The 13,004-nt window shown below is 42.4% G+C and overlaps 1 protein-coding gene across 1 annotated transcript; it reads left to right on the top strand.

Moving 5' to 3' along the window:
• On the top strand, positions 1–13,004 carry plcd4a (phospholipase C, delta 4a; the record flags this gene model as incomplete). Its single annotated transcript, XM_084574482.1, has 15 exons — positions 1–25; positions 500–658; positions 809–1,037; positions 1,298–1,427; positions 1,507–1,738; positions 1,892–2,093; positions 3,106–3,250; positions 3,728–3,880; positions 4,837–5,004; positions 8,527–8,683; positions 8,870–8,986; positions 10,096–10,274; positions 10,358–10,490; positions 10,573–10,722; positions 11,270–13,004. The coding sequence occupies 15 exons, from the start codon at positions 1–3 to the stop codon at positions 11,359–11,361; spliced, it is 2,271 nt and encodes a 756-aa protein (XP_084430608.1). The 3' UTR covers positions 11,362–13,004.

Below are 13,004 nucleotides of genomic sequence, written 5' to 3' on the forward strand. Positions count from 1 at the left end.
ATGGCTTTCACAGGGAGTGACCTCCGTAAGTCAAGCCACCTTTTTGTCTACTGCGGGGGGGTTGGGTTTGTCAAAATATGAAACTGAGGGCAATGCAATATGTATGTATAAATCCTTCACTAATCAATGAATTTAAAGTATTAAATGTTGAATATTGCCACAAACACCTCAGTGTACTCTAGTCTATTGTGGAAGGTGAACGATACAAATGTTCTTGGTAGATGGTGTGTTTTTCTATTGCACTTGTCTACATATTAGTACTCAAAGCACTTTATAGCCACAATGACACAGTTCAGTTCAGTGCCTTGTTAATTGACACTTTGACATGTGGTCCATGTACCAGGGATGGAACTCTCTAACCCTCTGGTTTGTTGACAACCCAACAAACCTGCTCTATCTACTAAGCCACAGCAGGTTTCCCCATCACTCACAAGTATAAGCGTATGGAAGTTTAAAGGTGTCAAATGGACCTCAACACTCTGGTCTCTCTTCTTTTCAGGCATTCAGGGGGATGATAACCTCCAGTCTATGCTGGTGGGAACGGTGATGAGGAAAATCAAGTCTCGTACCTGGAAGAAGCAGCGATACTTCAAGCTGCAGGATGACTGCATGACCATCTGGTACAAATCCAAGAAGGCTGGGAACGCTCACTCCACATGTAAGAACACAACTTTTAGCTATGTGGAAGTGTTTTGTGTTTTGACTGCACTTTGCTGCCATGCCAACACAGGATAGAGAGATGTGCATAATTCTAAACTGTGCTTTGTTTACATTTCTAAAATATAACACCTCTGTCCTTTTTGCTCAGTTTCTGTGAGCGATGTCGAGGCAATACGAGAAGGCCACCAGAGCGAGATACTGCTCAGCATTGCAGATGAGTTCCCAGCTGACCGATGCTTTACGCTGGTCTTCCGAGGTCGCAGGGGCAACCTGGACCTGGTGGCCGAGTCGGCCGAGGAGGCACAATCCTGGATCAAGGGCATTAGGAAGTTGATTGAGAACCTTGAAAACATGGGAGAAAGGGAGAAACTTGACCAGTATCCTTTACTCAGAGTTTAATATATGTATGCCAACAATGGTGTGAAAGAGTTTAACGTTTCTTTAACAGTCCAACCTAACTCTACTCTACTCAAGGCATTTTAAAGTCCATCAAGAAGGGTGTAAAGGTTGCAGAGCAATTCAGACAGAGATTTTCTATTGAGAAGTATGCAGTGCCCAGTACTCATTGTATCAGTACATCAAGTATCTCTCTTACCAAGCCGTCGAATGGGACACTTTCCTTAAATGTTGTACCCAGATGGATTGGTGATTGGTTCAAGAAAGCAGACAAGGACAATGATGGCAGGATGAACTTCAAAGAAGTGCGGGACCTGCTGAAGATGATGAATGTGGACATGAACGAGCACCACGCTCATCGTCTTTTCACAGTGAGAGCCTTTTGTATAGTTTGGTGTCTGTGACCATTCTCTTGACAACCCCTGTAAGACTTCTTGCATTTTGATGCAGATGGCTGATAAGTCCCAGTCGGGTACCTTGGAGGATGAAGAGTTTGTGCTGTTCTACAAAATGTTGACCCAGCGAGAGGATGTACTGAGGGTTTTTCAGGAGTACTCGGCTGACGGCCAAAAGCTATCCCAGAGCGACCTGGAGGACTTCCTGAGAGAGGAGCAGCTGGAGGTGGATGATACCCAAGAGCATGCCAAGCAGCTCATTGAGCGCTATGAGCCCTCAGACACAGGTACACCAAAGAATGCACTGTATCTTGTGGGATCCTAATGCCGTAGGAAAATTAAGATTAAGTCCTTTTTTACTGCCTCTTAGCAATGGTCAGTGTACCATAAATGAAAGCACTGTTTGAGAAGACTCTGACCCCATCTTTATGAATTTGCAGCCAAACTGCTGAATGCAATGACATTTGACGGCTTCTTGATATACCTGGGCTCAGCTGAGGGCTCCATCTTCAACCCACAGCGGAGGGGTGTCTTTCAGGACATGAGCCAACCGCTGTGCCATTACTTCATCTCCTCCTCCCACAACACCTACCTGATGGAGGACCAGCTCCGTGGGCATAGTAGTGTGGAGGGATACATCAGGTAGGGGTCCTTCACGTACTCGGACAACAATAAGCACTGTGATAGGGTAAGATTTGGATCAGAATCATTCAAACTTCGACCTCCCACCAATACATATATTCTTGGTGGGACATCTATATTCTAGATAGACAGATGCTTTATTTTTCACGTAGTAAACTTGGTAAACACCTTCGCACTAACAGGGACTCGAACACGGATCCACTGCTATGCTCCCCACTATACCATCTCTGTCACCAACACCAAGAGCGACTGTGACTCGGTTCCTATCGTTCGTTTTAAAGAGCCGTTCAATAGATGCGGTTCGTTCGCGAACGTCACAGCTATAGTCACTGTTGACATGCCCATTTTGAAGAGCAATTTATACTGTGGAAGACTAGGGTTATGTACAATCAAATGGTCAAACACAACTTTTTGACTTTTTCACTCTTTGCTCTCTTCTTCCATTCAACAGTTCTCCAAACTTCTCACAAAACTGCAAAGGAAAAGGCTCAAAGCTTTCTTGAGCCAAACCTTAGCACATGGACCTGGACACTTACTTACCTTTTAAAGTGACTGTGTTATCTCTGATACCACATAACCATTAAAACTGGGCATAGCTTGGCTTACAGCTTGCCAACACATCCAAGAAATACCAGTTAACAATGAATCATTTAGAAGATGGTTCTCTTCAAATCCACTTCCGAAAGATTTAACAGATTTCAGGGTTTGTCTCTGAGGAAAATGTGTTCTCTGACATGTTCCACTGTGCCTAATGAGTTTTAAAGTGACGTTGCCCAGAATTAATCTTCCACCACTGCACTGCTTTTCCAACCCTCACTAATAAAATAAAGTGCGAGTCCTGACATAATACTCTTTCTAAGCGATTAATTGTGTTTCATCAAATTGGTCATTGCAAACATCCGTCTAATGACGCCATTAACAGAGGAGATTTACTCAGGCTCAGTGTATGTTCTATACTCATAGAACCCCCTGAGTAAAAAAAATAATGAATGAATTGCCCTTTTGTTTTCAGGGCTCTGAGTCGCGGTTGCCGGTGTGTAGAAGTAGACTGCTGGGATGGCGCAAATGGAGAGCCCATCGTTTATCACGGACACACTTTCACCTCCAAAATACTCTTCAAGGATGTGGTCACTGCGGTGGGCAACTACGCCTTTAAGGTAGCATCACCTGTGCTGATTTAGTCCCAACCTGTTGGAAAAGACTATTACAATGATCTGAATGTGGCTTTTCAAGAAGGCCAAGCAGGCTTTATAATCCCCTGATGCTAACATCACAATTGTTTCTGCTGTCCTTGTTCTGTAAAGCTGTATCAACCAGTCATTCGGCATCACATTGTCTATTAATAAGTGGGAGTGCAACTGGGCAAGGATATGGAGCTGGAGAGAGATCTGCCTTAGAATTCTAGCCTCATGCCAAAATAAACAGCTTTCAGGTTCACAAGTATGTCAGCTGTGTATGATGTGTGTCTGCAACTGAATACAGAGCACTTGTTCATGCATCCACTGGTCTTTCAGCCAGTCAGCCGTGACCCGCAGGTGTATGGCAGCACGCGTATTAGTTTTCCCTTTATGATGATGCTCTTCAGTGTCAAATTACAAACTCCCTCACTACCTCCTCCTCCTCTCCCCGCCCAGGTATCGGAATATCCAGTCATCTTGTCCATCGAGAACCACTGCAGCATTGAGCAGCAGGGAGTCATGGCCCAACACCTCAACCTCATCCTCGGTGACAAGCTGCTGAAAACCACACTGGATGGCAATGCTCCCCTCCAGCTGCCGTCTCCTGAGGTTAGCGGTGCAGTCAGTTATCCTATTCTTACCTCACTCTGCTTGGTACTAGCTGGGTTTGCAGCAAAAAAAAATGTTTAACTCCAACTCCAGAGGTTTTTGTTTTGGATGAGTAGGTAGAGTGTGTTGTCCAAGAACCGGAGGTTCAAAGGTTTGAAGTCCCATACATGGATCACATGTTCGAAATGCCACAACATACTGTCTCAATTTGCTTGAGATATTTATCATTATCTCCTTTTCATTTGGCTTGATTCTTTGTACCGCATCTGTGCCAATGCGCTACACAAACGACTTTCAAGTTATCAAACATCTATGCAAAGGACTTCATGGCAAATTCGTGCGGTGCTGAACCACTTTATGTTCATTGTTTTTGATCATTGCCCATGAGCTTCTACAGATAACTATGTACATTCTGTCCCATTATCAACGAACTGCCAGAGCAAGACCGTCTCTGAGGTTCTCAGTAATTCCGGTTATGGTATATCCAAAAAACAGGCTAAAACTGGAGGAACTGGATGGTTTCTTGAAGATGTTTCACCCTTCATCCATTCTGTGACTGTGGGGTTTTGATGTTCAGATGTCTTCCAACTCCCCACCAGTCTTGTAGAACTGAAGACGCTGGTGGTGAAACATCTTCTAGAAACCCTACAAGTCCAGTTGCCCTTGTTTCCGCTTGTTTTTTGGATAAGAATGCGGGATATGGGAATCTTCAGACCATCTAACAAATGGGCTTTGGTGTGAGGCTTTTTAGGCAATGGTCCTGATTCTGTCAGAGCACTGACCCAGAGGGTACAATGGCCATACACCCATGGGCCTTGTGGTCCATGTCTACATCCCTTTGAATTATTCAATGGCACATTGTGTTTGACCATTTTAGTAACTCCCAATTACTGTCTTATTTGGAAATTAAACTGTTTGTTACGGGTGACTGGAATTTCATTGGACCTCTCTGTCAGGATCTTAAGGGGAAGATTCTTCTGAAGGCGAAGAAAATCGGCGGTTTAGAGGAGAGTGTCAACGGGATTGCAGAAGAGTCTCTAACGGGGGAGGTCAGCGATGAAGATGAAGCGGCTGAAATAGATGAGGACAACCTACACCGCGAGAGTGTTCGCCGCAGGGTTAAGGTGAGTCTGATTGTTTTTAATGCACAGATTTGTAACTTTTTGGCCTCAGCCCCATTATGCACGGCTCAATAATCCAGCCTGATATAGACCGGGGACGTCCATTTCAGGGATTTTTTTAGGCTGATGATTCAATACAATCAGGAAGCAAATCAGGAAGTGGATTTGGTTGTGTGAATGAATCACTTAATAGATTAAGGTAACCCAAAATAAAGGCTCTCCTTTTGATTAAACATGTCATGTTAACAACTGAATATAGTGAACAGCTGTTAGTCCTTACCTGAGAAGGTCCTTTCACTTTTCAGTCCAGGTTATTTATTGCATTTGTAAAGAGAACTTTTACGCCATCATCAGTGGAAGACAATGGGGTTTAACAAAATTTACCAGCATTAATATGCAGAAGAATTTTGAAGTGTGTCGCAGTTCCATGGATAAGTTCACAACAAATGAAGGTACAGATTGGGCATGGTTTTTTGAGGTTTTAAATTTGCAAAGGTACTTGCCCAGACATAAACCTGTGGAATTTGTGAGCATTTAAACAAAAAGACATTGTGCTTATTTTATTCAGGCTCATTTTTAAGCTATCCTAGCTACAGTTATATCGTCTTGTACTTTTTTTGCATCAATGATGGACATGGAAGAACTTGCCGCACATTTTTCATGTTCTGAAGAAGTGATTTGTGAAGATACTATTAATAATTACTTACTCAAATAATTAGATGTTATTGTATTAGTGCCCAACAGACCAGAAAACCCATTTCTGAACTCAAAGCTCAGGCTTCAGACTGCTTTGAACCCTGGATTTCCAGTGTTAAACAGTTACAGAGAACACAAATGTTGGTTGTGTTAGCGAATGTTCCGTGAGCAAAGGCATAGCCCTCGAGAGATGTTGTCCTGAAGATTCCCACCCTGTGACTCACATGGGCCCTTGAGTCCTGATCTTTAGCTGACGTTGGCTGGTGGAGCCAGTGGGGCCCACACTATGTAATCTACCCAAGCAATGCTCTATTAGGCTATGCCCTCTAATAGCTGTTGCTATTGGGGTTGCTATAAACTGAACTGAACACTCTTCTGAGACAACCTCTTTGTTGCTGCCGGAGAATGGAACAATACACACTGTAATGGTCCACGCACACACAACTGGCAGTGAGCAGGACTAAGGTCACACAGTCATCACATATTGCAGATGAAGACCTAAAACGAGTCATGCAAGTCAAAGGGCGGCACATTTTTGGAAAAAAAGGTGCTACGGCCTTTTTTGGAGAATGAAATTCAGTGCTTCTTCAATCAAATATAAACTGGAATACATGGTTTTCACCACATTTCAGTAGTATGAGATTAAAATTAGTTTTATTCCATTTGTCTGAAACATTAGAGACTAAACAATACAATACAATTTTAAACTTCTTCATGGGATGCAGGGCAAAGGGGCAAAACCAAGACAGCTATCCAAAATGCAAACCAAGCTGATTTATTGAGAAAAGGCTGAAGGAAACAAAAGCAACTGAAAACAGGGATGCATGAGAAATGCAAAATAGGATAAGAAACGGATCAGGAAGAATACTTAGAAGGTTTTATTAAGAATGGGTCATAAGTGTTGGAGAAAACAGCTGTGAACCATTGGCACTGTCTTGTTACTTGTAGCACAACCACAAATTTTGTCTTTTCGTCTTGGGTGAGAGGTTTTTTTGGTACGCCAGTCAAAGACGCCCAGACACCTTGCTCGCCTTTTCGTCCGGTAGAGAAGGATTGCATAAACTGCTGTCATCCCTCATGAAAAATAGAGAGGATTGAAAGGCAGGGAGCAGACAGATAAGGTGATCTGTTTACACAAGTGATAGCACCGTGAGAGATAGTGCTCGGCAAGGAAGACAGAGAGACAGAAAGACGGAATGGAGCTTCAACCTTGGGCTACCGCTCGTGACACCAATGTCCTCTGCCCTAGCTTTCAAGACGTAAAGTTAACTTAATTGAGTCCTTGTGCACAGTTCTCGCTTTTATGATCATAATAGAGATTATTCATTGTGGTCCCACAGTTGTTTTATAGCTAATAATCTTTAAGCGTTATATTTTTTACTTGCTTTACAATCCCAAACAGTAGAAAAATGGAAGATAGTGCGTTCATTTGATACGGAAAATGAGAAACTTCTCCTGCAGATTTATTTTATACCAGAACCAATTTTTCAAAAAAGCAATAAAAAAAAGTAAATTTTATATCCATTTATGACCTAACGAGTCTGATTCCATTTTTTAATCTCTGCTTATGGAGATGGTCCACTGGCATTACGTGACCAGCTATATAGACCATGTGGTGGTCATGTCCGGTGTTGCAAATTAAGAAAGTGTTGAGTTTTTTTCCCCCCTATCTTGCTGAAATGCACCTTGGGAGTTGCTGTTAACTTATCCTCTAAAAACTACATGTGAATTGACAACTCAGACTTAGACCTAATGACTAAAGTGCAGTCTATACCTCTGCGGGATATAGACGCCGTAACCTACGTACTGTACGTAGCCTACACCGGCGCAAGCTAGTCGGCGCTGTGTCTTTTCTGCCAGTCTGGTTAAAACAAAATAAAATATATATTCAAATATGTACAAATATAACAGAAATAGAAGTAAATATACACCACGTACATAGGAAGGAGTTCTGAATCAGTTTGAAACATAGAAATATTCATGCTACTATGTTTTATGTTGGTGACTGACAAGCATATTGTACATATGCTTTGTACTGGATTTATATGCCCTCAGAGTTTGTGGCTTTAGAGAGTGTTGATAGTGCTTCTGGGTCTAGTACAGGAAACTAACCGTCTAAAGGAAACCGTTGGCACTTTGAGTCATGTTTATTGATGAGAGGCATGAAATGCCACCCTGGGAATCCTGTCAACACGGCCATAACAGGTGAGCCCAGCGTCTGGTTTGGCAGCGATACGAGCTCTGAGGTGCCCCTGCTGATGGTTTAAATGTCTGGGGAGATGTCTGGTGGATGGGTGCTGGGGAGGTTAGGGTGGATCGGCCTGATCAGCTTTCATGTGGAAGCCGGCAGGCGTGCACGTAGAGGTACTTTGGATGTTTCCCGGTGCTTTTGATCTGTGCAGTGATGGCAGCGCACCTGCTTTCACTTGGCACCGTGGCTGAGTATCGCTTACACAATTCAAAAGGGGGTTATCTCAAGGTTTCGATGTGCCTGGCGCTTCCACCCATGACAGGACTCCTTTTCGCCCCAAGGGGTTTACCTTATCACGTGTTCGGGACTGGAGCGCCAGTCAGCTGGTGATAATGCCGAGTTCGGACATGGGCTGAAGTCAATGGGCCTCATGTGACTTCATGCTCCTGAAAGGTTTCAGTGTGTGGTCTTCCTGCCAATCAGCAGAATCGATGAAGCTTCTTAGATGACTGACTCTACTCACTGATCCACGGCGCCTTGCACTGTCACAGCAAAAGTTGTTTATCACTTACAAACCCAGGCATCTATCAGCGCCATCCCTCTTTTATCCTTTGTCTCCTTTTCATATATTTTCACAGAGGTCAAAGCAGCGTCTGTCCAAGGAGCTATCAGACTGCGTTGTTTACTGCAAAAGTGTGCACTTTAACAGCTTCAAGCACTCCCGCATGCACTCCAAGTTCTATGAGGTGACATCTTTCACTGAGTCTAAAGCCCGCAAACACCTGAGAGAGGCTGGTGAGTCCTGTTACACTATTACACATCACTAACAAACACAGGTTTTCAACATTCTCTGTAGATGTTTGAGATTTTTGGCTGTGTCTACACCAGAAGTTTAGTTAAAATTTAACATGTGCCAGGGGCTTCAGTTACGACTTGTTTGTCGACTTTAACCATCCTTCTGATGTATTATTTCCATTCCAGGGGCCGAGTTTGTGTACCACAACTCGCGACAGCTGACCAGGGTTTATCCCACCGGCTTCCGAACTGACTCCTCCAATTTTAATCCTCAGGAAATGTGGAACACTGGGTGCCAAATCGGTGATTGCAACTGAACAATAGATTTGACTCGATTTCAAACAGGGATCTTAGATAACTCTCAGATCATTTGCAACACTGCCATTATTATTCTTTCTTTCACTATTAATGCTGCACTGGGTTTAATTTTTGCGTGATGACATCTTCTGCTCAACTCAAACTGACACTATAGAGACTTCATACATTGCAAATGAATGAATGACAGTTGTGACTCCGCCAGACTGGCTACAGTGCTGGGGTCGTTGATATATTTCCCTCTTAAGGATGAACAATATGTGGTTTTAGCATTTGGAATTAGAGATGGGATTTGTGGCTCTTTGAAGGGAGCCAGATTTTGTGAATCCCTTCCTTTCAAGGAGCCGTTCAAAAGAATGGTTCGTTTCGATATTCATAAAAACAGGAACTTCGGAGTGCAACTGCAAATAAAAAAAAAAAAAGGTTCGCAACTCCGATCCCGTTCCTGTTGTTCGTTTTTAAGGAGTCATCAATTGATTCGGTTCGTCCATGAACGTCACAGCCCTATTATGAATACATTATATTGGACCAGCTTTTCAGGCTAGGTGAAATTCTTCTTAATGAGTGGAAAATCGGCTGCTTTCCAACTTTTATAATGTTTGTTTTAAAGTGCTTATTTGCATTTTATATCCAAAAGGTCAAAGGTCAACTTCATTGTGCCATCACAAGCCCTGTTCAGACCTTGCATTGTCATCTGTTCTGGGAAATCTAATCATAAGTGGCGAGCTTTTAGCGCCCGTGTTCACAACTGGCATTAAAATGCATGATGGATCTCTATTGCTGTTTCAGAACCACGAACAGCACACAAGTTATTTATTGATCATTTCGGGGGAGTATTGAAATCAGTCAGCTTTATTTAATAAAGTTAGGGTAGGGTTCAGGTAAACAGAGCCACAGTGACTTAAAGACTGATGGGAAAAACATAACAAGACTATTTCACCAAACTGATTTGTCTATTATCTATAAAAGATCCCTACGGAAGTTTCCCAGTGCAGCTTTAATAATAATTCCATTCTTGCAAAGTGCCTCAGCACACCAAGTTTTAAACCAGAATCTTGTCAAATTACCGTAAAGTAAAACTTTTCTCTTCCTCTCAGTTGCATTGAACTTCCAGACAGCGGGAGAGGGGATGGACTTGAACGACGGACTTTTCAGTCAGAACGGATGCTGCGGCTTCGTCCTGAAGCCCAGCTTCATGAGAGAGGTGGAGAAAAGCTTTGACCCCGAGACGCCTCAAAACCTGGATGGCTACCAACCTGTCATCCTCACCATACAGGTACAGAGCGCCAAGAATTTTAAAAAGGTTTTATACAGTTGTCACGTACAACACGGAATAAATGTGTGTGTTGTGTGATAAAGGTCATCAGTGGTCAGCAGCTGCCCAAAGTCAACATCAAAGAGGATTCGATTGTGGATCCTCTGGTCAGAGTGGAGCTCCATGGAGTTCCTATGGACCAGGCCAAGCAGGAGACCAGATACATTGAGAACAATGGTACAGGGCAGGCTCTGGGCTCATACGCCACAGAAATACTTTTGTCTGAGTGCTAGCAGTGAAGAGTATGTCCTTTTCACAGGGTTCAACCCCATATGGTATGACACTCTGCGCTTCACCATCCACACTCCTGAGCTGGCCTTGGTGCGCTTTGTGGTGGAAGACTATGACAAGACGTCTAAGAACGACTTTGTGGGGCAGTACACGCTCCCTCTCAGCTGCATGCAGCAAGGTAGTGCTTCTTCTATAAATATCATCTGTCTATGACTTATTTTGTCAGGTCTTACTCCATAAGACGGTAGAGTACAGCATTTATAGGTGGTATTAGCTATAGAAAATAGACATAAGATAATCCTTTAAGATAATCCTTTAATTTGAGGACACAACCTGTCCAAAAAGACAAACACTAAACAAACGCTTTGTGAAATTCAAACAAATTAAACCCAACGGTGCTTGGATGACATCTATAGCTATGCCGCTGTTGGTCTTATGTCCATCATTGCTTAAATTGTCCCGGCAGATCTTTGCAAGGAGCATAATCAGTTCCCGACTGAGTGGTTCGAGACCAACTTTCCACTGCAAAAATGTACAGGCGAAGGAGTTCATCCTTTTTCCGTGCTAGCTTTTTACTTTTCACAGACTAGTTTCTTTAGCCTGTTTTGTCACCCATCTGTAATTGTGACCATTCCCTCCACAAGTGTCCTGATCCCAGTTCTCTTACGTACAAGTAACTGAAGACGTCCTGCTGCCTCCTAATCCCTTTTGTTTCCTGTTCTCAGGTTATCGTCACATTCACCTTTTGTCCAAAGACGGAACCAGTATTCCTCCTTCTTCCTTATTCGTTCACATCCGGATCACAAAACAAGAATAAACTTTCTGATCCTAAGAGACAGAGGTACTGGATAAAGCATCTTCTTATTATCTTATTTAGTGACGAGAGCAGGGTCCTCCCTCACTCTAGAAAATATAGTTCTTAATAATGCTTGATATTAGTATTTGATGTGAATAAATACAATGCCAAATCAGTAGTGGTATTAGTCCGAAGGAGTATATTAAATCTGCTTGTTATTTTTGTTTGGTTTACTGTAGTGTATGTAACTTGTTCCTGTGAATGACTTGAACTTTGCTGCTCGTGTTTCTTTTGGAATGTGTCGCTGTATAGGAGAATGTGCCACCATGTTTTGATCGGGACGCGCAGTCAACTTTCACTTTAGGAGCACTTTATTAGGAACACGTAATCTAATGCAGTCTAGTCCTAGCATAGCCTAGCCTAGCCTAGCCTAGCCTAGCCCATGTTATTTGGACTTCATTCCGGGGAGTGTTTCAAATGATTAATTTGGAAGAAATTAAAATAAATCAGCACATAAGTGGATAGTCCTACAACCAATCGAGTCATTTTGTTGTAAACACAGTGCTTAGATCACATATATGACTACTTTACTTTTGAAAACGTTCATAAAGCCCGCCCAAATTATTTGACGGGCCGGCAGATTTGTGCTGGAGCTTAATCAGTTCTCACTGGTACAGTTCCAGACCGGGTAGTTTATCTGGTTTTCAGGCTAATCTGGTTCAACAGCTTATCCAAAAATGTTTACACGCATAAAGTTTTTCTGATAATATACAAATTTAAATGTACCCAATGCAAACCCGATACATTCTGAAATCCCTTGTTTCTAAAACAAAAATCTTATAATTAAATGATTCTTTTATAGCCCATACTCATTCAGGGATGCGTGCTTTGTTTCTTTGATGGTTAAATTTTTTTTTTCTTGGAGATTCTCATTCCCCTTGTAGTTTTCTGCACTGCAACTGTGAAACAGCTGGAGGTTGAGCGTCAAGAGGCATTATGACACCTCCCATTGTTCCCCAGTCGGATAAGAGTTTTCCGGACTTATAGTTGTCTTTCTGTGTTCTGTATTAACGCCGAACGCGTCAGGCTAAATGTGACTTGTTCAAACGGGACAAATGTGATTGCAGCTGATTTGCTTGAATTTTCATTATTAAACGCAATGGAGAGCAGTAGGTTAAAACTCAATATAGTCTCGTGTCATCTCATGTATTTTGTGGTATGTACATATTACCCATTTGTGTAAAATCGTTTTGATATGTCTATTTTTGTATACACAGACGCGTTCATATGTACAGCGTAGCACGTTGTAGTGTTTAAATTATAATTTGCTTGTTTGTTGTTGTTGTTTTTTTATTATTGTAGCATAAGTCGCATATTCACTTGCCACATCCCGCTGCAAATAAATATTATTTTCACTTAAAGACAAATGTGTTATCCTTCATTTTCTCTGAGGCTGCTGCTCCTCTGAGGAATCCACATGTTTTATATTGAGCAGATGATTCTGCACATTACTATATTTTCTAAACATTAATGCTAGTCTCGTACTTTTCAAAGATTCAGCTCTTTTGGCTCAGCTCCCTCAGAAGAGCCGGCTCTAATGGCTCCCAAATGGCTCTTCATTCAATATCGCTCTGAGTCTTCTATTTTATCCTGAGTTAGCCATC

The sequence above is a fragment of the Chelon labrosus genome (genome assembly GCF_963514085.1).
Source record: "Chelon labrosus genome assembly, chromosome: 24".
In the NCBI taxonomy this organism is placed as follows: domain Eukaryota; kingdom Metazoa; phylum Chordata; class Actinopteri; order Mugiliformes; family Mugilidae; genus Chelon; species Chelon labrosus.